Below are 26,647 nucleotides of genomic sequence, written 5' to 3' on the forward strand. Positions count from 1 at the left end.
ACATCATTTTGCCCCCCTCTATTGTATTTTCAGATCTGTATATATCAATTACTCATGCTGTTACGATTGCAGATACGCTCCACATTGACTGTTGTACTGTCAAGTGTTTGCTGCTATTAGACTGTCTGTAATTCCAGCTAATGCGGATAATGCCCAGGACACGTTGAGCATGCAGTGCTGTGGATTTACTGAAGGCAGTGAACAGAGAGGCCGCTTCTGCTTCCTAGATTATGTTCAGAATAAATGTTAATCTATGGACACAACATGTAGATTGAAAGCTGGACTTGATGTGGGAACCTTTTTTTCCGGTGGATTTGACAGTAGGCGATGATGAGAGTTGATGGCGAATTCCAGGTAAGATTTTTTTTATGTATTTATGTATTTTGTGAGCGGCCTAGCTTCTGATTTGAAATCTCAAAAATGACTCAAAAAACCTGGTGAGGAAGTAAAAGAGAAAAAAGAAAGAGACATTACCAATAAGCATGTAATGTTCTCAGCCTTCACCAAGTGCTTATGGGCTTTAGATTAGAGTTGCTCTCAATAGTTCTCAATGACAACCTCAGGCCTTCAATAAATAATGAATATTTTAATTCAACTAATCTTTAATGATGATATAGGGTTCTTTTCAAGACGCTGAAATGGTGGCAGATACTTGTGGTTGTACTTTTTAAAATGAATTCATTTAACTGACTGACACTGATGAGTGGAATTTACTTTTCTTTGATGAGAGACTCATCTGTGATCTTTCTTTTTAACCCAGATGAACAGGTTTAGTTGTAAGTGCTGAGCAGTTATAATGTAATACCTTGGATCACGTTGTACTCAAGCCATATATATTGCTATTGATTCAAACTGTGATTCATTTGAGGTTACTTGGTATGTTATGGGGAATTCGTTGATTGAAATAATGTGTAAGGTGTAATGACAACCTTGTCTCATCATGAAAGACCTTCATCAGTATTGCATCATTATTTCCATAAACAAATGGTAGGAAGTTATTTTTAAAACGGTTTCATCTGTTATGCTGTGCGGGAGTTCCCAAGTCTCTTCTCTTCTGATTGAGGGATCACAAGCTGATCTCTTGTCCTGGCCTTACCCTGTTGTCTTTTCGAGACAATGGAGCTCAACTCATGTCTGGTGGTGAGTTGGTTTGGTGGTGTATCAGCCGCCCCACTGTGAGTCTCTGATGGGCACCCGAGCTCTGCATTCTATCTCTATTCCTCCTTTCAGCCTAGTTCATTGCAGGTTTGAGAGCTGAAGACTGGCCTCCTGTCCAGTCTTCATGGAGTGCCCTGCTCTCTGCTGCACATGTGATCTGTTCCTTTTGGTCATGATGCAGAGCTCATATCCACAGGTGTGGGTAAGAATGAGTACTAGACTTAGCACCTGGTGGCTGTGCCACCTGATGTTGAATTAGGCATTTTTTTTTCCCTCATGAATTTGAAGTTGACCGGACATTCTAGACCACAATTCTGTCTTGTTGACCGACTGTCGGAAATGTGCACCTATCTGCACCCCCTTCATTGAACATTATTTCAGTTGGTAGGCAGATTTTGAGTCAACTGACTCAGATCTGTTTAAAGTTGAATTTAAGAACAGATCTTTTCCAAATCACCTGGTTTGGCTCACTGAAGATACCAGTCATTCCACCATTCTGTTTCACAATCTCAAGCTTAAGAATTTAGTTAGGTTCCTCCAGATGTGGACCCTCATGATGGCGCGCTTGCTGAAATTTATTTGGATAAAGACACAGACCAATATTGCTCCAAATATTCCATTTGTTTTTACCACCACCTTGTCGGGAACAAAGGAATCCAACACTCAGTTCCTCATCATCAACCGCAGTCGAGTCACTCTGCTGTGCCGCTGTGCGCACAACAATCGGTGAAACCACAAATCCTTTTATCCTGTTTGCATCGTCAGAGGTCACTCACACTCCTCACTTATGTAACAGCTAGTCTGACCGGATCAGTCCTGATTTAGATTGATAGATAGAAAACATTCAGTGAGGTCGCATAGCTGGGCCGTGCACACCACAGGAATCGTTGCGAGAGAACTCATTGAAAAAGTGGAACACCTTGGATTGTTCAGCCTCAACAGCGATCTAAGACGAAGAAGATTCATATAACTTATGTTCAATTCTGATAACAGCTGTTCTTACTGGCTTATGATTAAAATGAAATTGTTGCTATAAAAGAGTGGCACATTGAATCTATAACACAATGTTCTTATAAAAATGATTGTGGTTGTTCATAGTATAAAATATGAACTTCAACCAAATGTAATGTTAAGAAAAAGGTTGCTTTGCCACACATTCATGTAGTCTTTATGAATGACCTACAGAAATGTACAAATCCTTCTCGAAACCATTTGGAATTAACTGTTGTTTCAGTTGTGTCAGTGTTTCTGGAGCCGGTGATTCTCCAAATTCGAGTGCCGAAAGCATATATTGTAAAACCAATTACTAAGAGGGCACTAATCCGATTCCCTGCAGGTGACAACTGCCATGCCGACACTGCTGTGTCACGTGACTCTGCTGCTGGATTACGTTTCACCTCTTAAGACAAGCTGAGCTGAACTGCCTAAATGGTTTTTATGTGTGGTCAAAACCTCGCCCGTGTGTTTGCATTTAAAAAGCAGAACATATTTAGTTGGTGTGGATCCAATAAATACTTGCTGGGAATCTGACAGAATCACTTGTGTATTATAATTAATATTAATGGACAAACTAAATCTCACATTTTTGACTCTCTTGCTTCAGAGGTTCGATGGCAGTGTGAGGTGCAACAAGTAGCCAACCTGGAGGAGAGTTTTCCATCTCAAAATGGACTCGTATGGCTCATCCCTAAATCGCAGCCAGTCATTGGCAAGTGGCCTTGAGAAAACGTCGCCAACATGGAACAAACCAGCACACTCTCGAAGCAGCAGCACGCTGTCGTCTCGCCAATCCAGACAGGTCTGTCATTCAGCCGCACCTATCGCTATAACATTTGATTGAGTGCCATCTTTCTAACTGGGCTTTGACTGACAGATTATCAAAGACTGGGAGGTAATTGATGATCTTCAAGTGGAAGTGAATGTAGCCGGAGAGAACCATCAGGAGATCACGGCACCCGGTATCTGTGAAGGATATCTACTAAAGAGGAGGAAGTGGCCGCTCAAAGGATGGCATAAGGTAGGCACTTAATCCCAGAAAGATCAGGTTTCAGGATCAATACACGGGTTGCAATATCATATATTACAGTTGAATTGGCACAAAGAATTGGTGTGACTCAATCGAGTTCATCGGTTGCCATGCTCGTGCAAAACAAGTTCTGTAATGGCCAATGCGAAACTCACACTTTGACACTTAGTAAAAGGTTTAGTGACATTCTTCAGATCGTTGTCCATTTGCCGCCCAAGCATTAACTTCATAGCATGAGATGTTGCATAGTATTTTCACATAATGTTCAGTCCTACAGAGACCAGTTCCTCCTGCAGCAAAGCAAATTTTGCCTCCACCATACTACTAAGTTACGTAGTGTTCTCTGAAGCGGTAATTGTTGTTAACCTTATGGTTTGCTTTGACCATTGGACGTTTCCAAACAATTAAGTCAGCATTTGCAAACAGACTCTGGTCTGACTGATCAGACTATAGTAATGGCTTCTTCTTGGAAGAGTGGCCTTTCAGCTCATTTTGAGAACAAGACTTACTGTGGATAATGGCACTCGATCACAAGCTTCAGCCTGCATCCTCACAAGGTCATTTGCCCAAGTTCTTGGGTTGATATACACAGTGAGCACCAAAGCCGAGTCGCCAAAGATGGCTCAGATGTTTAGAAGATGCTGATATATTTAGACTTCCCCTAGAAGAAACAATGTATTTCAGGTCTGCACCTTTCCCAGAGTTTTAAGACAGCAATCTGGCTATATGTAAACATCTGACTGTGAAGAGTTAGAACATACCAATCTTCTTTGCCTACTATTGAGAGAAGACTTTTTCGCTTGTTCAGCGATACACTCATTGACCTTTAGGCATCTTGGTTTCAAATTCAATGAACAGGTATCTCATGTAAAGAAATCAATCACATTCTGATGCTGGTAAAATCAAAACCATTTGGCCTACAGTGTTTCTAAGTATCCATAAGGAAATCGTCCTGCGACTCCATCTCTCTCCAAGTTTAATGTGTCACAGAAGTCGATCCAGTATTTCAACTGGATGGAGTTTATTTCTTAAACAGTCACATGTTCCACACCGGATTCCAATAAACAAACAAACAAAAAAAAACAAAACATTTGTAGCAGTACCTTGTACAGTCTCTGATATTGTTTTCAATTTTCCAGCGATACTTTGTCCTGGAAAAAGGAGTGTTGCGTTATTGCAAACATCAACATGATGTAAGTGAATTAATATAGTCTTATAGTTCTGAAGGTTCCTAAAAGTGACAGAACCTATTGTGTTGCTGTGAAGGTCTACAGGGGCAGAGTGCAGGGCTCCATAGATGTCAGTCTTGCCGTCATCTCTATCAACAAGAAGTCAAATCGGATTGACCTGGATGCTGGAGACATTCTCTACCACATGAAGGTAAAAGTCTATGGACATTCAAAAATTAACTCTTAGACTTGGCTGAGAACTTTTGATTTTCTTTACTTTTCCCACGTTCCGTCAAATCAAATACAATGTGTACTTGTTGCCATCTCAACCATTAATGACACACTTGCTGCAGAGCCAGATGTTTGTATGCATACCAAACTATATGATGAGATTGGAGCCATTTGGTCCTAGAAAGAATTCCAATTTAAATCCCTATGGCTTTTTGCCATATGCTATTTTCTCATTTCAGGCCAAGAGCCATGAGCTTTTCTACATTTGGGTGACAAAGCTACAAGCCCATCGACTGTACAGAAAGAACCAGACTGCAGCTGTTCAAGGAGGGTTGCAACAGATTCAGTCTCAGGCCACTTCTACAGGGGACGCTCATAAGAACGGAGATTTGGTTCGTATCAAATATTATTTATGGTTATTATGAATCTAAAGGATTCAAGTGGTAATTCCTCTTTCTTCTCCTCTCCAGGGATCGGCATGTTTAGTGGAATCAGCGGCATCATCGAGGCTGCTTCCATCAGCTCACACTGCGGTCAACAGTAAAGTGGCTGCCTGGTTGCAACAGAGTCAACACCCAGACCTCTGTATTCAAGGTATTTATTATTATTATGATTCTGATTACTAAAGAATCTCAGCAGGGAATAAAAGATTTCTTCCCTATGGCACTTTTTGCATAGTCTGACGTAGGGATTTACGTCATTTAGGTAGTAAAATAGATGTGCAATATCCTTGTTCAGCCTTGTGTTCTCCCCATTGAGAAGCAATCAGCATTTTACCTGGCTTCTTCAGATATGGATTCTGAGTCTGTATTTTTAAAAGAAGTAGGTACTGTGTTTTTTCCAGGCAGGAAAGAACACAGTACCTACTTCCATTCTTAAAGGATAAAAATCTTCCGTATTAGGAAAAGTTACTCAGGAATTCACCTCATGCTCTTCTACAGAGTTGAACCGTTGTCATTTGGATCTTTCGGAGCTAAACCGCTTAGTGCAGAAGCTTCAGGTCCTGGAGGCCGGCCAGACTTTTACGAATGGAGAATTACAGCGCATCATCAGCGTACAGGTAGAGTTGAATTCCCTCACAGACCAAAAACGTGCCTGCGCATATTTGGTAATTTTACTGTTTGTGATGCAGAATCTCTCACTTGAGAAGCCAAGGAAGCACAAAACAGGGAAAATGTGGGGCCACTCTCGGACACTGTCCCGAGTAGAAGCCTTAGGAATGGTATGTTGCATCGTCTGTGTGACCGAAGTGAAAGGATAGTAGTGATTTGAGGGCTTATGCCATGTGAGTCATGTGGTGTTTATGTGTGTGTGTATGGTTGAGGACATAATATTAATTTGATATATTTTATTATCATGCAACATTCTCATTTTAAATTCATACTTACTAACGCTATTCTTTTATATAGCCACTCCGTGGGATCACAAAATCGGTGAGTTGCAAGTGATTTATTTTGTCAACTTTCCAGGGGAATATTTATGTTGTGAAAAAGATACATTATTATTAAAATGTACTTTATCCAAACAGCTGTCCTCCACTCACCTGAGCAGCTCCTCCCACCTTGGCGCTTCCGTCCCTTCCATTCCTGACTATGTTCACACCCAATTGTCTCCTCCTGGGACATCATCAGAAGGCAAAAAAATCCAGCAGGACATCTATTCCGTGTCACTACGAGGTCTGAAATACATTATCAGAGGAGTGTTTGAGAGCCAAGTATATCTCCTTGTTGTTGAACACTCACCAATTTCTTTGTCTTCGTCTTGCTAGTTCTCACCTCACTGACGTCCGTTCATGAGAGTCTGTCTCAGGAACGACAGAAACTGGAGGAAATTTGGGACACCAACAACATCCTCCAGTTGAACACCATCACTGAAGTAAACATTTTTACCAGTCAAACAGTTCTCACTACCTGAAGAGGACCTCACACGCTTCTTTCTGTCCAGGCAGCAGCTGTCAGAGCTTCACCACAAGGCCCCTCGTCGGTGGCTGATTCTGCCGCAGAGTATTTCGATGCCAGTGACGACATCCTGTGTGGAAGCTCCTCTGTGTCTGATGAGTCCGGACTCAGTGATGGAACCACGACCAACTCAGAACCAGAAGAAGGACATGGTAGCTGATATTTATGTGTTCTAAACCAGAGGTCTCAAGCTTGCGGCCCACAGGCCATCCGTTAGTTTGGGTGACAATAGAGGACATCAAAAACACTTTTCAAAGTGGAATCTAAACTTTACCTAGAAAACATGCTGAAACTCAAGATGCAGATACTCCTATATGGTATAATGATCATGTTGTAGCATTTTATGGTCATGGTTCCATTGTTATTTTCTCATAGATGGCCACCATACCTAAGTTTTCCAGCCACTCCTCCCTTGAGCAAAGCAGGCTGGCCAACTGACTACAAAATAAGCTTTTTATTGATTTAAAACCAGTAAATGCTGTGATCAAAACAGTAAATATTACTATACATTATGTTGACAATACGATGAGACAACATCCACATTGAGAGAAAACATATCAACCATTACTCGACTATTTCTGTCAAAAAAAATAATAGACCATCACTGTCATACCAAGCTAGTTCTTTTGAGAGCGTGTATTTATGTAGCAATCCTCGTGGGGACCAATTCTGTGGAGAGATTGGGGAAAAGCATTATGGCAGCGAGTGGTCCTCAGAATGATGGAGATACAAATATGTGTGTCTGTAATTGTCCTCTCCACTCTCTACTCACTAAGCAGCGGCATGTCAGCTGTGGAGGTCCTTTCAATCTGTCAATAATAATTGAAACTGAAACTGAAATAATTCTTAATTTCACTGAGCTAGATGAGCATCCTTGCTCATGTGTTGTTTACGTGAAGATGGAAACAGAATCTACTGGATTGTCAACGTTTTGGAGTCAGGTGCAGTGTTTATCTGAAACTTTTGAAAACATTCAGCGCGAAAACTTTCATAAATGCAGTCCTCTCTCTCTCTTGGAGTCCGGCTACAGATTGTAAATATTTCACGGACATTACACAGTCTCTAGAGATTCACCCGTGATGTCTCACATCGAATTCAATGTTTTTCACTTGTCCTTTTGACAGAATAATTGCTGCAGCAAGATTTTTCCATTTTTTTTCCCTCTTGAAGAAGTATATAAAAACGTGTCTGAATTAAAATGATTTGAACTTTATTTTTTTCACATCATGTCCACAGATGGTCTCATCATTTTGATTACAAATTCATTGTCAATCCATGTGATCGGTATCAGTGATCGGTAGCAAAAATCCTGATCGGAGCATCTCTACCTTTATACCTATATAAGAACTGTTTTAAATATAAGAAATGTCCTTCACTCGGCTCCTTTCATTCTGAGCATCATAAAAGTCGAGAGAAACGTAGAGTTGTATTGAATGAATCAACTAAGAAGCCATATGATATAATGGTTAGACAAATGTCATACAACTTGTAACATGACTGCATTGTATCAGATAATTGAAGTAAACATTGATCATTATTACTTTTTTGTCACTGTCAGGGTCTGCGACCAGGAAATACCGAGCCAGCGTTTCCAAAGCACCAAACAGCTTCATCCCTAAAAGCACCGGCCGCCAGTCTCTGCCTGCTATCTGCCCTGACAACAGTCACGTGGGCCTCATGGCTATTCTCTACAACAATATCGGTACTCATCTCTAATGTTGCCCGCAATGTCATACACGATGTCTTGATTCATGATGTCTGCAGGTAAAGACCTGGCTCGGGTGTCCATGCCTGCTGCTCTAAATGAGCCTCTGAACCTGCTGCAGAGACTCTGTGAGGAGCTGGAGTACAGTGAATTACTGGACACGGCAAACAACACACCAGATCCCTATGAGAGAATGGTACTTTTGGTTGCTCTGATCAGATGTAAATCACTGCTGCATATATTTGGTAGTCACTTCATAGGTTGTGGTGAACAGCTCTAGAAAAGAATGGCTTTAGATTACTAGTGGAACTCGCCATACTTTGACATTGCTTTTGAAACTGTACTTTAATTTTATCATCAACATGAGAATAAGCGTTATGATTTTGGTCTATACCTTCCGCAGGTTTACATCGCTGCCTTTGCAGTCTCTGGTTACGCCACAGCAACGTTCAGAAACCGCTACAAGCCCTTTAACCCTGTGCTGGGGGAGACTTATGAGTGTGCGAGAGAGGACCGTGGCTTTCGTCTCATCAGTGAGCAGGTGAAATGACTACATGGTAGAAAAATGCACTTTAATAAAATTAGTAGAACACAGGATCAACTAAAATACACTGCAGTACTCGCATGTTTTATGCTACTATTAATTATGTTTCTAACCTCAGGTGTGCCATCACCCACCCATCTCAGCATGTCATGCTGATTCGGAGAATTTCTCATTTTGGCAAGGTAATGCCTTCGCCACCTGAATTATAACTTTGATCAAAAGTAGAAATATTCAACATTTTTGTTTCAGACCAGCGCTGGAAAAACAAATTCTGGGGAAAGTCTCTGGAGATTGTTCCGACAGGGATGGTGAACGTGACGCTAACGAGGTAAAAAGAGAATTATGGTCATTGCCATTTTCATGCTGCACGGACGAGATTCAAACCATTGGCTTTAATGATAATGGAGCTCATTAAAAATCACTTTGAACTAATGAGACATGAAATACTTTTTCTAATTTCCTTTGGATGTGACATTTAGGACAGAAATACTCTAAACCAGATGTCTACAGCTCAGATACGGCTTGTCAGATCGGCGCTAATAGATTGTTTGAATGTGTGCTTGTGGAGTCAAGATCAGGTTTGACCAGCGTCAAAAGTGACTTTTCTAAATATAGCATTTAAAAATATTAATTGCAGTCAATGTTACACAAATCCAGGGATGACCACAAACCATCACAAGTGGCAGGTAACAAAAATAATAGATTTAATAAATGTATACTTGTTTCTTTTGGTTCAGGTACGGAGATCATTATGAATGGAACAAAGTTGTCACCTGCATCCACAATGTGCTGAGTCAGCAGCGCTACCTGGAGCACTATGGAGAAGTCACAATCCGCAACCTAAAGAGCAACGTGTGCACCTGCAAGATCACATTTGTCAAGGTACACCGTATATATATATATATATATATATATATATATATATATATATATATATATATATATATATATATGTTATCTACTGTCCTTTCTCCAAAACTTTTCGTGCCCTTTTCAGTCTCGATATTGGGGCTCGGACACCAACAAGAATGAGGTGCAGGGTACCGTAATTGACCAGACTGGGAGTGTGATTCACCGGTTTGGAGGCCTGTGGCATGAAGGCATCTTCTGTGACACTCTCCCAGTGCCTAAATGTGTCTGGAAACCAAGTGAGTCCTGAAAAAAAGATGTTAATTTTTCCACCAATTAAATACTACCTACTACATTAACTATCCTGGATTTTTTTTTCTTCTTAAATTAGACTTGGTAAGATTGAGAATGATTGAGCTCAAGCAAAACTATAATCAACTCATTGCCACATTAGTTTGGCTTGCACCACATATATCCTGTGAGTGCAGCAGGTCACAACCGGCATACGTTTTCCCTGTATTCTATACGTTTTTTTTTTTTTTACAATTTCAAATCATGTACGATAACTAAATTAAAACAAAAAATAATTCCCATTGGCGTTTCACGCCAGACTGATATCGACTCGCCAATTTCGGATCCAAAACGAGCAAAAGTTATCCTCAATCGCACATTTATTTTTCTAGTTGCTTTCGGCTTTGACGATAGGAGCGATAGGTGCGCATGCGCGTTTGCACTGTAGCCCACATTCGTTGTGTTGAATTGTGTTCCAAGAGGAATCATTCAGAGAAAAATAATCGAAGTAGCATGCAGCATGAAGAATCTTCCATGCTTACTTCTATGATTTTTTTTGAAAGACACTATGGAAGATTGAAAGACACTATGGAAGAATTATTTATTTTAAAACACGCTGCACATGGTAAATGTAATGCAATAGCTTTTATATAAGTTATCTTTGTTATCATTTTCCAGTACATTGTCTGTCTTGCTGCGATGTAAATAGTAATAATAAAATATTAAAATGCGCCGCGATTGTGTTTGTAAAGTTTCTTTTCAATTTATAAGGGGAATGTCACCGCTTTATAAGGGGAGTTATTGGCAGAGGTTGACAGGTATGTGTTGGCACTTCAGACAGTGACAAGAAGTACTTTCCACATCCCCAGACCCGCAGCCAAAGGATCACCTGATGTACTACGGCTTCTCTGCCTTTGCCATGGAGCTGAATGAACTCCCTCCGAAATTGAAAGCACTGCTGCCCCCTACAGACACTCGCCTGCGCCCGGACCAGAGGTGAGAACCAGCCTCAACAAAACACATTTTTCAAGTCCTCACAGTGACCTCTGCTCGCAACAGACTGTTGGAGGAGGGCAAGGTGGAGGCGACGGACAAGAAAAAAGACGAGATAGAGGAGTGTCAGCGGGAGCGGAGAAAAGATTTGGCAAAAAAGGGTGAAGAGCATGAACCTCGATTTTTCAAGTGAGTGCCAATCGTTAGCATGATGCTAATAAGATGCTATTGCTCATCAATTAAAAACTCTACTCTTACATTTGATCTAATGTAAATATATAAGGTTATCAAATCCCTCATGGTCACAAAAACCTTGTCCAGGGCCATTGGCGTCAATCGCGGTAAATCTTTCTGACGTTTTCACAGGCGCGTTGCAAAAGTACTGGCGAAACACAAAAGATGCAATTCACATTTTAACGTCGTAAAGACTCAGCGAACTACGACACTTGATGACGTTTTGAGTCAGTTGAGACAGCGCTTAGTATCACTCACCTGTGAGGACCTGAAGTGAAAATAACAGCTCACTCTCACCCATGTATTGCACCGCCACAGCACCATCTACTGTTCCAACAGTACATTACAAGAAGACTGTGGACGCATTTTTTTCTGATACACTTCATCCTTATGATTATTATAACTGCTTTTCTTCTTCAGGAAAGCCAAAGATGCTTGTGGACGTGATGTCTGGCTGTCGAATGGGACATACTGGAAGCTCAGACAGGATCCGGGCTTTGCAAATTTGGAAAACATAACTCTGTGGTGAGAAGTTGGATTAAGGCACTTGGAGAAATACTTGAACTAGCAGCATTGATGATCCACTCAGGGAATCTGTTTTTTTTTTCTTTTTCCACGGAGATGGTGCTGATATCAAAATGTCCATGACTGGCTCATGGATGGAACACTGCAGTCTGAGGATATACTGTACCTGTCTGTGCACATCAGGGTCCAGATAGGTTTTATAATATATCTCCTGATGGATGATGTGAACAAGAGACATTTTATTCTTTAGGAAGGTTGCAATGCGAACTTCATTCAAAGCAATACATTTTAAATTTATAGACATTTTTACACTGTAACAATATTTTATAATATCTATATTATATATGGAGACGACTCTGATCATTGTCAAGATAAATAAGTATTCTTTAGAATGTTAACCATGTGAATATTTATGTGTACTGTTGAATTATTAGCAATAAACCACATTATACATGGTCACATTGCTGCAACATTTAACTTTTATAAACCGCTCAACTCAATTAAAATTGAATCAGTCAATCTGGGTTCATGATTCAATACAATGAAATGACACCAATTTGTTGGAAATATGTATGTATGCTTTGTCTACATAGAATAAAGTTTTGACGAATGACACGTGAGCTTGAATATTCATGTTGAACTTTAATGATATTGATTTAAAAAAAAAAAATACAAAAAAAAAAACAATTCCCATTGTGGTCGCTTTAATAAATAACACTTTTTCCTTCAAGAAGTTTTGATTGTATTTACATTTTTATTCATGTGTGTCTCATGAATGGCTCAGAGAGGAGGAGTTATTGTTCCCCTGACATTTCAGTGCACAATTATTACATACAGGTGGTAGGAACAGTGGGGAACACTCAGGAAGGATTGGACTCGGGGTGGAACTTTGGCTTCTTTTTTTTTTTTTTTTTTTTTTTTTTGAGACCATTATAAGTGACCACAGCACATGAAAGAAAAAAACACAATTCCTTGATTGAGATGACATTGTGTTCTTCCAATATTGCCATTGAATATGATTTTTCGTCATCATTAATTGCACTTTAATTTTTCTTATGCCCATAGATTTATTCAAAATGACAATTACAAACGGTTTCTCGGACATGAGGTCAACAAATATTCACCAAACCAGTTCAACATCCAAGTAGTAATTCCAAGTAACAAATTTCTTTTGACATATCATTTGCTGTTTTATGTGATTGTCCATCCTGATGTTCACTTCCAGTAAAATTAATGCATGAAATGGCTCGAGCAGAGCATTTTGACACTGAAAGTGCCCTTGATAAGCGGTGTACTTCTGCATTGGAAATGAATTGGTCAATAAGAATCAACATACAAATCAAAAGGTGAATTATCTGATGTATAAAGATGTTTTTATGTATCATTTGGTTTACTGAGCTGACCGACCTGTTCTCTGTTAAATATACAGTGTTATTTTTGCCTTCCTGAAAAACAGAACATCCTGTATTGTTCAGTTTTGTTTTTTCCATGGTGCAAGTCATTGCTCACAATTGGCCAAGTGTGCAGCACAATATCCAAATATTGGAGCGGCTTCTGACAGGCCAGTATCAGGCAGACTTAACAATGTACTAAACTCTAAAATATTTAAGCCCTCCTTCACCCCCGTCGTTGTCAGAGGCCATTAGCACACCGGTGGGGAGTGAGGTGGGCGACTGTGATCGGTGCCGACTGCAGCCTCACTTCATTCATGTCACTGGTCAGTAAGTCCTACTTCTGTCAGTGAATGTCGCTGCCTGAAGACCACGGGGGAAATTCAGAGTGTCTGATCACTCAGTGCTTCCTGTTTCTGGTGGTCGGAACATAACACAGGCTTTTGTCTATCTGATGGCACATCTGGTCATTTGACACGACCCCCACATCTATAGACCACGATGATGGACTCTAACATTGTGTCTGTGAAAATAATGATTTCTTATCCACCAGGACAAACGCTATTGGGAAATCAGACCTCATATGTTTGTAGGTTTTCATCGCTTGTCTCATCCTGATGTTTATATGTGGTGTTTGTATTTGTCACACGTCCCACTGCCAATACTGTTTTCCAGCTGCCTTGCCATCAGCTCACTTATTGATCTCTTCTTAATTTGTTTGTGGTGGCATTTGTCAGTTCACATCGATAGGCTTTTGTTGGTTTCTTCATGTTAGTTAGTATATCACATATTGGAGCACATGGTAACACATTTTAGGTGCTAAAGTTCCTGTCAGATAATGTGCCAATGTAAATAAGCTCACAGGCCACAGTAGCTGTGTGTTCGACCATCGCAGTCGCCACAATTGACCCTTAGGTGGACTTTTATTGCTATTTATAAATCATCACCTGACTTCCTAAAGCTTCTCTGGCAGAAATCCTTCAGGGCCAAAAAAAAAAACCAACCTCCTGCCATGGTATTGTATGACATCACATGTGACAGCTGAGGGGGTTGGTGCACTGCACACAAGATTCTGAACATCAGCTGTCCACCAGGCCAAAAACGGTTACAGCATACAGTGTGATGAGGTCAAGGGTCGTCAAACAGGCCTCAGTATGTTGTTGAACAGAAAACCACTTGACTCCCACTCACATTTTTGCTGTAGAAAATAACATTTCAGTCAATTTATAATGATTTACTTAAAAACAACAAGTATAAAAAAATAAATCCCCTGCTGCGATGGCTCCTCTATTTTTGAATTGGCACGATATGTCACCTCGCCATCAGGATGTTCTATTTTGGATGATTTAATTATTGTCACACACACGGTGAAGGTTGTCCTCACCGGGTCGAGGCAGCTTTCTTTGGAGTGTGGTCCTGCTTAACTCCCTTAATCCTCGTCTGTGCTGCCAACAATTAGGTGGTGTTCTGCCACTAGAGAGCGCTTGTTCAAGTCGACGCTTGTGGATGTAAGTCCGTGTAAATAAAAACTTTAAAAAGTCTTGAGCCGAGCAAAGGCCTCAGAAAAATCCCATTTGGAAAACAACTTTTGATCAGGACTTTCTGTTGGACACTGTAGTACTTTGCATGAAAACCATGGTCACATTATAAGATTGTAGTACAACTCCAATTTAGTACTCTGCTGGTGTACTTCATTCAATGCAACTTTTCTTTGATGAACAAAAATGTAAACAGAGGATAAAATTGAGGGGCCAAGGGCATCATAACGCTGTCTCAATTTAGAAAAAAAAAACACACACCTCAACATGGACCTCTTTTCAATGACAGGACGATTTAAATTCATTGATGTTGGGACTGAGTGTATGCCACTCTATGACCTTCTTTATTTCTCACTTGTAGTGTCCCAGCAAGTGGAAGGCTCTTTTACATGGTTTCATTTAAAAAAAAAAAAAAAAAAAAGAGGTTGTTCAAACCAAGCGACCTGACCATGAAGGAGGAACCCTGGATGGGGTCTTTAGTGGGTGTAGTAGCCGTAATAATCAGCATCACTGTCTTTCTCACACACCTCTGAACTGCGAGGGGGCGGTGAGTTCTCTGTACTGGATGTGTAAGGCGACACCCTTCTCTTCTTGTTGTCACTCAGGCCGCCCTCAAACAACCCTGAGTCGACAGAATCAGCCGATTTGACAGAAGCGGGTTCCAGCCAGTGGTCCTCACCTGTCGCGCTTCCAATGTCTTTTGGCTTGTCCTGCATCAGCACTGGCTGCAGAGGCTCCAGGAGCGAAGGAGCGTGCAGCCGTGCGTTGCTGGGTGAGGTGGACGATGGCGATGAGAGAGGTCTGAACCAACCCAGACTGGGGCCATGTTTGGTGGGATGGTTGAGGTACTGAGGTGTGGGCCGGCTGGTGCTCCAGCCTGCTGTCGTGGCCGCGGACACGGACACACTTGTTGATGCAAATGGGTGGTCGGGGTAGTAACCAAGGTGAGTGGAGGTCTGCAAGGGGAATGGCTTGTAGAAGCTGTTGGCAGAGAAGTCCCCATCATAGGTTGAAGTGAAGTCTAGCCTATTGGAAGCAACACCTTGCTGGGAAGGCAGGTACCATCGACTGTGTGGACTGGGACTGGCTGCCGCGTCTTTGTGCGGTTGTCCCATCCCAATGTTCTCCCGGCCGTAGATGCGACTCTGAGGCAGTGGGCTCATATAGGGCTCGGAGAGGTAGCCCTGAGGGTAGCAGCTTCCCGTCAGCAGCTGCTGGCTCTCATTGGGGGAGGGGGTGAGACGATCAGATTCAGGAGGCGCGTACAGCCTAAGCAAGAGTGCAAGGAAGACAGAGAAATGTGTTATTTCCTGCATAAACCTCAAAGTGTCTATCTAGCATCTCTCAGGCCATCAGACTGTGGCATGCCACTGCTACTTCAGCACGCTCTGAGAACTAAAGGCTTCAGCCATGCCAGTCCGTTGCTTTGGAGGAAAAATTGCCTCACTTACTCAACATGACCAAAAATATACTCTTTTTTTCTGGATAAATGCTTGAGAGATATAAGGATGTTACCAATGGGTTTTGAGAAAAAATATGACAAAAACATAGTGTAAAATTGCCATTTATTTGCAAGGTAAATTTCCAGGATTTGTGGGTGTATAGCTACGTCGCAGAGGCGGTGTGTACAAATATTGATATGGTTGCGTGGCAATCGAGTATCATGACGCAACGACCGAAACAGAATATACGTTTGATTTCAACATGGTTTTGACACGATCCGTCTCTGGGACCTTTAATCTGACATTTTTTATCGCCAGTGTGGACTTCATTTTCATGGCAAATTATACGTTCAAGTTGATGGTGTCTTAGTGTAAAGGCTGAACTGTTGATACATGCACACTTTACTTACGTGTCATAACTGTCTCGGAAACCTTTGGCAAAGGGGTTGTGATCTATTTTCAGTTGCGTGATCTGTATGGGAGGAAATAAGAGCAGGGGAAAGCTAGAAATTAGGCTTATGGAAAAGTCCGCAATCACGCAAGAGAAACAGGACTCTGACAAACAGGGGCCAGGGATTAATAACTGATGAGAATAACATACATTTCATTCACTTGCTGTTGGAAAGACACAACTTGAGATGGGGGGTCGTGGGTGAGAACATTTCCTTTGGCAACTTCTTAACAATGCATCCTAGCAGCTGTGAAGGATATAGTGTGTGCAGCACATACTGAGGCTACTGGCAGTCAGCTGAGGTGAGCTGACTTGTGGACGAACCCTGATACAGTAAAGAAAGCCACTTACTGTAAATTGTAAATGAGCGTCATGTATATTTCATTTGACACGCGCATAAATCAATGCTCTCATCGAAAACATGGTAAAAACATTAATGATTGAACTATGTTTAAATGGCTGCTAGAGAGGTGCTTCTCAAGTGTGTAGTGATGCTGTGGTGTCCTCACAAAATCAATAGTGGTCACAGTAATGACTCATTTTAAAAACACCGTCACACGAGTGTGTTGTGGAATGTGGAAATATTGACTTTAACGCGACTTATTCCTCTCTTTCGGCATCTTCCGTCAGCAAATCTGCCTCCTCCACCTTGACCTATCTCAATCCTCCTTGGTCTCTCCTATTCTCTTTCACTTTGACCCGTCTACAGTATGTTCGTCTCCAACACTCTCTGACCAACATGACCTGTCTCTCCCCTCCATGAGTCCAAACAATCGGTAAATAAATCAAAATATCGCAATAACTGGCAACCCAAACTTACATCTGCGTTTTGGTAAGCTGTTACAGCGATGAACTGAGTCTCCGGGAAGACAAAGGTTTGAGCCTTTGAAGAGTGGAAGGGGTCCTCCGTTCCGTCCTCTTTCACCTCCATGATGTGAAGTCGGGGCTGGTACTTGTGCAAGGACTGGAGCACGATCATCTAGTGGGGGAAGAGAAGACAGTGATGCTACTGGCTCTCATACTGGAAAGATTTAGGTATCTATTAATGTGAACCAAAGACAATAACAAATCCACTAAAAAGATGACCCAGTAAGATCAAACAGAGAGCTCATTATTCCGAGGCGGGTCCATACCTGGGCAACATTGTTGGAACTCCCTTTGTTGTTGGTAAGCTTGAGCTTGCTGAATGACACTTCTTGTCTCATCCAGTGAGCTCCAGTGTTCGGGGAGTCTGGGTGCATGTACGTCCGGTTTCCTGTTGTAAAACACAAACAACTGAACAAAACATGCAATCTACGTTATGACTGACATCGTGAATAGCAGCAGTGTGATGGATATACTGTATTCTGTGAATATGTCATGAATTTTAATGACTTAATTTTTACAACTACTTGAGCAGATTTTTTTTAACAAATCATTGACCAGGTAAAGAATAGAAAAAATAAAAAAAAATCCACAATGGTGGAAAGTGCCACACGGAAATACACACTGGTAATAACACTACATAGTGTGCTTTAACAAAACTATATAATAGATTTCATTTTATTTGTCAGATGTGACCATGCTAATTATATTAGCATGATGTAATGTGCGTTCGAAATCTTTATTCTTCTTAAATTAAATGGTTAAAAAGGCTCAGTTGTGTTCCATAGTTTGGAAATTAGGAAATTAAAAAAAAAATGTATGAAAGATCAAACATTTTGAATATTTATATGACACAAAAAGTACAGTAATGTAAAACATGGAACGTGACATGGTACATACGGTACGTTAAAAAGGAAGCACAACAGCAGCTACCAAGGACTTCAAACTTAAAAAGATAAAATCATTAGTTCTGCTAAGCTTCTGCATTTTTTTTTAACATTTCCTGACATTAAAAAAATTAACTTATTTGAAAAGCACATGATGAAGAAAGAAATGTTGAACTTTCTCATCATCAACACTCGGTCCGGCTTATCTGTCAGCACCAGGCTGATTTCCTCCTCACTTCCCTTTTTCAATGCTGCAAAGTCACTATGGCAAAATCAGACAGCAAAATCTCAATGATGGTCAAACCTACCCGGCATGTTGCCTTCTGCCTTTCCACACTGCACCCACTTGCCGCCCTGGTACCGCCAGTGGTGCTGGTCAGCCAAAACCACGTCCACGTACACGTTGTAGTGGGCCGAGGGATCCAGGAAGCTCACATTGAAGCTGAGGAAGGGGAACATCCTCCTACAAAAGAGTGTTTCATTAATATATTTACTGGTGTTATTATTATTTCAAATCCCCTGCCAGCCCATGATATGATCGTAGCACGCCTACTATGTAAACACAAAAAGTTGCTGCAAAGACAAATGATGCTCTTTTGACTTTGACTTTTAAAGAGGTTTACATCAAACTGGCCACTTTCAGAATGAGCAAATATTCCTACTCACAAAGAGCCTAAATCTTACAGTGGACAAACATAACAGAATCTGTCTAGATTATGTTGAAGTTTGTCCAAAGTAAATCAATTAATTTGTTATCTTACCTATTCTTAAAAACGAGGGTGTAAAACTCAATCACACAAGGCTCCACAATGTCAGTCTACTTTCATTTCAGAGATGACTTTAAATCAACATTGTGGAAGTTCCCACACCAGTTGTTGACAATTGTGATCTCCTCTCGCTTGACAATGCACTGTCGGCAGCGACGGGTAGATGAGGCAACCGGAAACAGCATGGAGGAGTTCATGAGGTTTCATGAAACGTCCTGTCCCCATCACAATTATTGTGTTACTAAAATAACGTGGCAGGCTAGATTTCGGCCACAAAGCTTGAATTGAAATTTTTATTTTCATTCATTTCTATTCCTTCATTTTCTGCTGCGTGTTCTTTAACGTCGCTTCATGGGGCAGAGCTTATCCGAGCTACATGGGTCGGGATTTGGGAAAATTTGTGGGACTCGTCAAGACTCAATCAATTTAGTGTCATCAATTGACCTCTGTATGTTTTTGGATTGTGGTGGGAAACCGGGTTGTCCAGTGCATCCCAGACAAGCACACAGAAAAACTTCAACCCCCTCAGAATGGAGAGAGATTTGCTAAAAACCCAGACCTCATGCTGGAATCAAAGTTGGTCCAAGTACTGTCGATCGAATACTTTCATCATTTGGAGTCTCAGCTCCAGCAACGATAATGCATGAGTGGTCGTGGTGGGAAAGGGGGCGGGTCTAATGTGGTAGGCGAGTAACAGTGAATTTTTAATGCTGCTCTTAATAAAAGATGAATTATTGCCACAGTAAACTCGGCCTCTAGTGAGCACCCTTTCGGTGATGGGGTTACCTGGGGGTCAGAGATTCCCAGCTTCTGCTGTGGAAGATTACGCTTCAAGGGAAGCAGCAGAAGAAATGGTTAAACACATGAAAGCCACAGCTGATGAACTTCCCATCCACTCTTACTCAGCACACATACTAAATATTGACAGAGCCATGCAACACATCCGTGGACACGGTTGTCTCCCATTTAAACAAAAGCTTTTGGATTCATAAACATCCAGATGATCATCACCATAAAATATCCAGTGACATCAGGTGTGTCGATAACAAATGGCTATTCATGAAACGACTTGGTCCAGAACTGAACGGCACATGGTCAGCGTGCTGTCATTAGAGGGTCAACAACTAAATTAGGACATTACGGCTAAACATGACCAGAGGCAAGTGATTGTTTGTGGAGGAGAGCTGCTACAACCATGAGTATTGGAAACGCCGCTGATGGATTCACATGAAATGCTGCACACAGGATTATGATGATCATTTCACTGTATACATCTGTATCTGCATATCTGTTTATCAGGAACAGCACATTTAAATATACATAGCTCATTCATTGTAAAAGCAGGGTACAATACATTTCTGAAAATTAACCATCCTGAGTGAGTAAACAATGAGTAAAAATGTATTCTAAAAATGTTCATATAGCAGCATCATTGAAAAAGACAATATGTGATCATAATTAATATCTTGTTTCACAGTATCTTTTCAACTTACGACTTATCATCCCTTACACGTTGCAGTTTATTCCTTTCTTTTCTTTTTTTTTTAATAGGAACTACGAGAGTATAACCAAAACTGGAACTCTGGTTTTCTTGGGGCATTCGTTGACGGATACCATCAACACAAATAATTTTTTATTCATTAATTAATTCATTTTTTTTGTAAATACAGTTTGTTTATTCTTATTTTAGATTAATGCAATATCTTATGCATTCATTCTCATCTTCATGTTGTGCTAAATGTCTGCCTTTATTTTGATTTCAAGTGTGCTCAGGAAACGGACTTTTTTGAAAACGCAATAACACACCACAGACATGAAACATCAGACAGCAGGAGTGTTTGCAAGTAGCGTTGGTGGTCGTGTGGTGAAAGACTTAGATCAGTGTAGAATCAAAAATACGACATGTGACCATTTTGTGGAAATTTGACCCGACGACAAGCGTCTGACAAGTGTCTGGTTCCAGACAGATTCAGGTGTTTACTCATAACTGAAGTCCAAAGCAAATGCGGTGAAGCCGCCGGTAATATAGAGACTATAGTGAAGCAGGTGACATTTAGAAAAATCAAAATAAACTGCGCAGGAAGGAGGGAATGGGGGGCACGTGGGGGATTGACTTCAGTGGAGGAGGGGGTTGTCCTGGGGTGCGCAGCAGAAGTACCAGGGAGGAGAAACTGGATATGCACCAGAGACGGAACTTTTCCATGTCAATGCACCGGCTGATTCATCTGGACAGAAGTTCAGGTCCAGTTCTTGTCATTGTGTGGATCGTCTGTGACGAAAACATGCCAGTTCCCAGCTGCTGCAAGACGTGAGCACTCTTTTATCGCACAGCTGTCCTACCAGTGAATGTTTTGAAAATGTAACAGCATCTGAGACAGTGGCCAGTGATGGTTGATAAAAATAATCTATTAAATCTTTTTTTTTTTTTTTTTTAAAGGCAGCACTGGTTACCGTTCAGTAACATTAAATTAGTCTTATCGTATCTTATCCCTTGTCCCTGTGGCATGGACCATCTCCTTCAGACAATGCACACAACAAGTCAGGTTCAGCAAAACGAAATGAAACTGTTAATTCGACATATTTCTAAACAGTTTTCTGTAAATCTAAAAAACAAAACAAAACAACAACAGTGGTGCGAATATGATAACTGTAGACATAAACATTCGTGGTAGAAGTTTGTGTGAAATTATGCATCAACAGGAAGTGACGAGTCATGGTTTTAAAGCTGTGAAATGCAGAGCCCACTTCTGCTTTCAGACAGGCGAGGAAAGGGTGGGAGAGACACTTTTTGTGATTAAACATTCTAACATTTCATTATGTTGATGGCTCTTTATTTGGATCACAATATGTTGTCTCAAAATGAACGGGTAATAAATGTATGAATCATAGTAACAGATAATACACCCAAATTGGTTATTATCATGCAGTAGTACAAAAAAACTTCACAGCTAATAAAAATTGATTTAATATGATGAAAAAAATGCAATTGAATTCAAACTCCAACCCTGTTTCTTCACACTCTCCACAGGAGCCACGCCCCCAATGCTGGGCGGCATCGATTTGCGTTTTGTCTTTGAAATTTGTTGACATATCGCCATCATATCGTATAGGAATGAATGGTGTTTTTATTGTACTGCATGTGCCACAGGTCTTTTCGATAGACTTTTTAAGGGAGATTCTAAGCAATAAAGAAAAACCTTTATCAATGGCACCTACTGAACTGTATTTGTGTTTGTCATGTTGATGACTGAGAGATGGGCTGAGCACAGACGTGTGTGAAGACCTAAATAAGACACACACTCGCAGATCTAAGTATAGCTCGCGAGAAGAGGGGTTGAATTGAAAATGTCTCCATCTTTCAAAGAGCGTGTGATACAAGAGCAGAACTTCTGAGAGATCTGTCAGGCTTTACACCGAAGCGCGGGGCAAAGAAAGCGAGTTTTACTTCCTCAACTTCAAAGCTGCCTCACCATCTCGGCCATCTGAAGACTGCAGGGCTGATGTTTGGTTCTCTTTTCTTTTTCTCTCCTACATGTTGGGGTTTTGATGAACATTGCAGACCCTCACTGTTTTCTCAGGAAATCTGTGCAAAATTATCATGTGGGAGGCCTGACTTGGAAATTGAAGATTCCTTTAGAGTCTGATACTGAAACATATTTTTGAAGGTGGAACTTTCATTTTTTAAAAAGTTCTTGGACTTTTCATGGTTAGTCACTGCAGACTGGGGGTTGCTTTTGTTTTCTCCAACAAAATTGCAATTTAGATGTGTGGTTTGTGGTTTCGAATGACATCAAGAAGCACGGAAGAGGGACACTTGTGAAAATGTACAAGAACACGCACACAGAAAGCACATCTTTAATAAACTCTGCCTTTATCTTAAAGGTATACTCCGCCCCATGAAGCGACGTTAAAGAACACGCAGCAGAAAATGAAGGAATAGAAATGAATGAAAATAAAAATTTCAATTCAAGCTTTGTGGCTGAAATCTAGCCTGCCACGTTATTTTATTAACACAATAATTGTGATGGGGAGAGGACGTTTCATGAAACCTCATGAACTCCTCCATACTGTTTCCGGTTGCCTGTCAACACTCTTTCCAAATATGCACCTGATTTATTTGAAATAATCTTAATATGATCACATCATTGTCTCACGGTAAAAGTACTCTTGATGCTATCACTGGCATTTTGGCACCGGGTTTAATCACCTCCTGCAATGTTTTAATAGACTAAGCATTTAATTCATTCTTTTGGGTGTAACTAGGCATGCTATTTCATTTTCATTATGTTGTTTTCAACTCATACAGTGATCACTTATTGTGTTTAAATGGATTTTCAAGTCAGCATAGAGCACATATTAGGGAAAGCACATATCAATATTGACAACTTCGAAATCATTTGTTGACGTATTTGTAAAGTTATACGGCATCTCCTTTATTTCAGTAGTTAGTGATCATCAAATTAGACAAACTAAAATCAACCGAAATAGTATTTTGAGTCAGATTGAATACTACCTGTGTAAATAACTGATTTAATCTCATTGACATTCACAATTTTACCTTTATGATCACCATCTATCCTGTTCAACAACAAGAAGCTGTTGTAGTATTGGTTTTCTGAATGGGAAATGCTTCCCCTTGAAAGACCTTGTTTGCTTTTCTATATTTGTTTACTGGAGTCTTGTTCGAACAGATGCTTTTGAGCTTTACATGAAATGGTGTCAGCATTTAGAATTATTCCAGATGATATTTAAAATTATTGCTAAAAATTTACCAGTATTAGCAGCTTGTTTTGTATTTCAGCAGTAACATTAGATAGTGGTGTAGCTAAGAGGCTGGCTGACAGTGAATACTAAGTTTTATATACGATAGTTCCTGAATTTAATAGATCTCACAACAACCTACGTAATCCTGTACGATTTAAATGTAATTAAAATATACGTAGTAGTCACAGTAAAAAGCTCTAGTAAAATAAATGAAAGTATCACGAGCTGAGATCAGCACAGCGACTCGTGAGAATATGACAGTCTGGAACATTCTGTCAAACAAAAGTGTTGTTTAAAGGAAGTAATTCGTGAAGACGTGGACGGATGCTCGGTGACCCAGTCCATTTGCCCTTAGGTGGCATCCAGTTTACCCCCCATCAGGGGATCAGGGAATGTAATTTAATTATTAGTCCTAAAAGTTATTGTTTAATATCTAACCAGTTTGGTTTACTCAAACAAAGATGCCTCCTGATGACACCATATTACAAATGCAATTTTTAACCAAGTTACGGAAAATAAAAAAACCCTCTGTGTTGTCTGTTGCTGAAGAAAAAAAAAGGTAAATGAAACAAGGTGAGTAATATTCCAAAATTTTTTTGCTTGGTTTAATTTTATATTCTCACCTGTTGCAGCTTATATTCGATGAAAATAATGATCATAAAAATTACATCTATATGTATATTTTCCATTTTTAAGAAGTGATACATGATTATCGTTTTAGAAAAAAAGTTGTACAAACTCAACAAGTGATACGACGGAGGCAGGATAATGACCAAGTTAAGACATTTGCCCAATAAGAATCTAAACCAAAAAATAAATGATGCACTATAAAAGCAAAATCCAAATGAAATCATAATCATCCTAAGGGAAATAACGACGTTCAACTGACACGCCCTAAGAACGATTTCTTTCGACCTTTCATCGCCTTTCAACACATAAAATAAGGTATTTTCACAAGACGTTTTAAAATGTCTATTTGAATGTGCAACATTTTACTAAAAAAATAAAGGTAACAGCTCATCATTTAGCCCCACTGGAAGTCAGTTCAGTGACACGGCATCTGCTGAATTACTATACGGCCAAAAAAAACAGTCCAGAATTGTACTCAGTCATAACGTTTCGGCGAAGGAACTCATGTGCTCACGACTTCACAGACTACAGTCGTGTTCACTTTCTGAGCGTGAAAGTTTCTGAACTTAAATTGGTGATACACGGGATTTATAACGCACCTGTTGCCCAGGTCGCAGTGAATAGTGTCACTGAATACATTAACTGAAACGAGAGAAATTTTAAAAATAATTTTAAATGAACGAAAATAAACACTTCTTTGGACTTTTTGGAGGATTAACTCCACACTGAGGGGACGGTCTCCAAAAGTGCGTTGGATGATTGAAACCTCGTTGATCTCAAACCTCATCGGTGATGAAGCGTTAGCAACAGACTTGTATGCAGGTTTGGGCAACAGAGCGGAAAATAAATCCGATAAAACGATGATGGTTTGGATCCCCGGAGGAGAAAAAAAAAACATGCAGGGGTTGGAAACTGACTTATTGACAACCCACATACCCAAACTTGTCACATCATGCTAATACTTCTGACGGCACTTAATGAATAAAGAATTGTTACTCATGAGCAGGATACAAGCAAGTGCAGGGGATTTAATCTGAATCATTGTTTCCAAAACTGCCCACCTTCCCTGTTTGGTGATGATCATCTCCGTCTGGAACTTGTGAAACTTGGCCCACAGTGGGTAGTTGTTGAGAAGCGCCTGCGTCTTCCCACACATCTGAAGTCCCGGCAGGGGGTAAACGGGCGGCCGCTGGTAACCGTGCTGGAACCCGGTGCTGTAACTCTCCGGTGATGGAGGGTAAACATCTTTTCCTCCCGAGGCGAACCCGTCACCCGCCCCGGAGATGTACGCCTGTCCTGCCGCGCTCCGGTTCGGCGAGCGGACTCCTCCATACGGACAGTTGCTGAGCGTTTGTGCGTAAAATCTGCCTGTCTGCGCTCCGAACCCTCCCACGGTTTGATCCGGGTGGTACTGCAGCGCCAAAGTGTCCTGGCTGCTCGCGATTGAATCCGGGTAAAAGTACCTGGCGTCCTGAATCCCCATTTTAAACTCTGCAAAGTCCTTGCGGTGGTCGGAGGCTTTGGCGAAAGTTTCGCTCCCATTCAACATGCTGAGGTAGAGGTTTGCGCCTATGCCGCCCATTTGCAGCTCCGCTCCCGGTCTGTGCGCACAAACATGCGAGCCAAGACGAGGTCACGCTCTAAAAGAGAAGCTAGAACTTGATCCAACAACCTCAAAGAGCAACTCGAGTTGTTTTATCGTTATAATGACTGACTCTCTGACCGTCTTTGTTTTGACGCGTGGACTCAGTGAGTGGAACACATGCCGCGACTCTTGGATGATATATACATTTTGAACGCAGTCATATTTCTGGAGGTGTGTCAGAAGCGGAGGCAGAGGTGATTGGCTGCAGTTATGAACGAGACATCCCATCATCACCACCGCACAGAATTTTAAACTTTAAATACAGTGGATGACACGACCCACGGGGTCACTCACATCTCAAATAAAATATCTTTTCAAATATTCATCTACCGTATGATTAAATCATACTATTCTAAATGCATTGTCTTCACTGGAATGAATTTTGGAAAAGTCTGATGTTCTGTAAAACATAATATATTACTATATTTTGTAATGAGCTTCACCAAACTTGGAAAAAGATTAGGTTAGATTTGATAGCCTTTAGTGGAGGAATAGTAAACATATGAATCTTCCAGGCTGTTGTCATGCCGGAAAGACTACTTCATGTCCAGCTTGTCCTCCTGGCAGCAGCTCTACCAGGATCAC

The 26,647-nt window shown here is 40.8% G+C and overlaps 2 protein-coding genes across 3 annotated transcripts; one reads left to right on the forward strand and one right to left on the reverse strand.

The window, feature by feature from the left end:
* The first annotated feature begins 135 nt into the window (after window positions 1-135).
* On the forward strand, window positions 136-12,571 carry osbpl7 (oxysterol binding protein-like 7). Its single transcript, XM_053865169.1, has 23 exons — window positions 136-354; window positions 2,762-2,956; window positions 3,032-3,175; window positions 4,324-4,377; window positions 4,451-4,564; window positions 4,824-4,976; window positions 5,055-5,178; window positions 5,526-5,644; window positions 5,717-5,806; window positions 5,994-6,017; window positions 6,113-6,260; window positions 6,353-6,459; window positions 6,529-6,694; window positions 8,101-8,244; window positions 8,307-8,443; window positions 8,651-8,788; window positions 8,910-8,973; window positions 9,041-9,119; window positions 9,529-9,673; window positions 9,789-9,939; window positions 10,801-10,927; window positions 10,991-11,113; window positions 11,579-12,571. The coding sequence occupies exons 2-23, from the start codon at window positions 2,825-2,827 to the stop codon at window positions 11,685-11,687; spliced, it is 2,592 nt and encodes an 863-aa protein (XP_053721144.1). The 5' UTR covers window positions 136-354; window positions 2,762-2,824; the 3' UTR covers window positions 11,688-12,571.
* Window positions 12,191-26,152, reverse strand: tbx21 (T-box transcription factor 21). 2 transcript variants are annotated; one of them, XM_053865133.1, is made up of 7 exons: window positions 25,479-26,152; window positions 18,565-18,719; window positions 17,639-17,760; window positions 17,326-17,484; window positions 16,465-16,526; window positions 15,675-15,881; window positions 12,191-15,593 (listed from the first exon to the last, which is right to left on the reverse strand). In XM_053865133.1, exons 1-7 carry the CDS (start codon window positions 25,997-25,999, stop codon window positions 15,089-15,091), a joined length of 1,731 nt encoding a protein of 576 aa, XP_053721108.1. In that variant the 5' UTR covers window positions 26,000-26,152; the 3' UTR covers window positions 12,191-15,088. The 2 variants fall into 2 exon arrangements, with proteins under 2 accessions (XP_053721108.1, XP_053721100.1); XM_053865125.1 differs by having other exon boundaries at window positions 12,191-15,881.
* Between the last annotated feature and the right edge of the window lie 495 nt (window positions 26,153-26,647).

This window comes from Synchiropus splendidus, chromosome 1 (assembly GCF_027744825.2).
Source record: "Synchiropus splendidus isolate RoL2022-P1 chromosome 1, RoL_Sspl_1.0, whole genome shotgun sequence".
NCBI lineage: Eukaryota > Metazoa > Chordata > Actinopteri > Syngnathiformes > Callionymidae > Synchiropus > Synchiropus splendidus.

What these genes read in the sequence shown, in the direction of transcription:
- osbpl7 (XM_053865169.1), top strand. Translation starts at nt 2,825, where the DNA reads ATGGACTCGTATGGCTCATCCCTAAATCGCAGCCAGTCATTGGCAAGT. An exon ending in CTCATAAGAACGGAGATTTG is followed by an intron (nt 4,977 to 5,054) that starts GTTCGTATCAAA and finishes TCTCCTCTCCAG; the next exon opens with GGATCGGCATGTTTAGTGGA. An exon ending in TAAATGTGTCTGGAAACCAA is followed by an intron (nt 9,940 to 10,800) that starts GTGAGTCCTGAA and finishes CCACATCCCCAG; the next exon opens with ACCCGCAGCCAAAGGATCAC.
- tbx21 (XM_053865125.1), bottom strand. Translation starts at nt 25,999, where the DNA reads ATGGGCGGCATAGGCGCAAACCTCTACCTCAGCATGTTGAATGGGAGC. An exon ending in GGCAGAAGGCAACATGCCGG is followed by an intron (nt 17,761 to 18,564) that starts GTAGGTTTGACC and finishes GTTTTACAACAG; the next exon opens with GAAACCGGACGTACATGCAC. An exon ending in TTCCGAGACAGTTATGACAC is followed by an intron (nt 15,882 to 16,464) that starts GTAAGTAAAGTG and finishes ACTCTTGCTTAG; the next exon opens with GCTGTACGCGCCTCCTGAAT.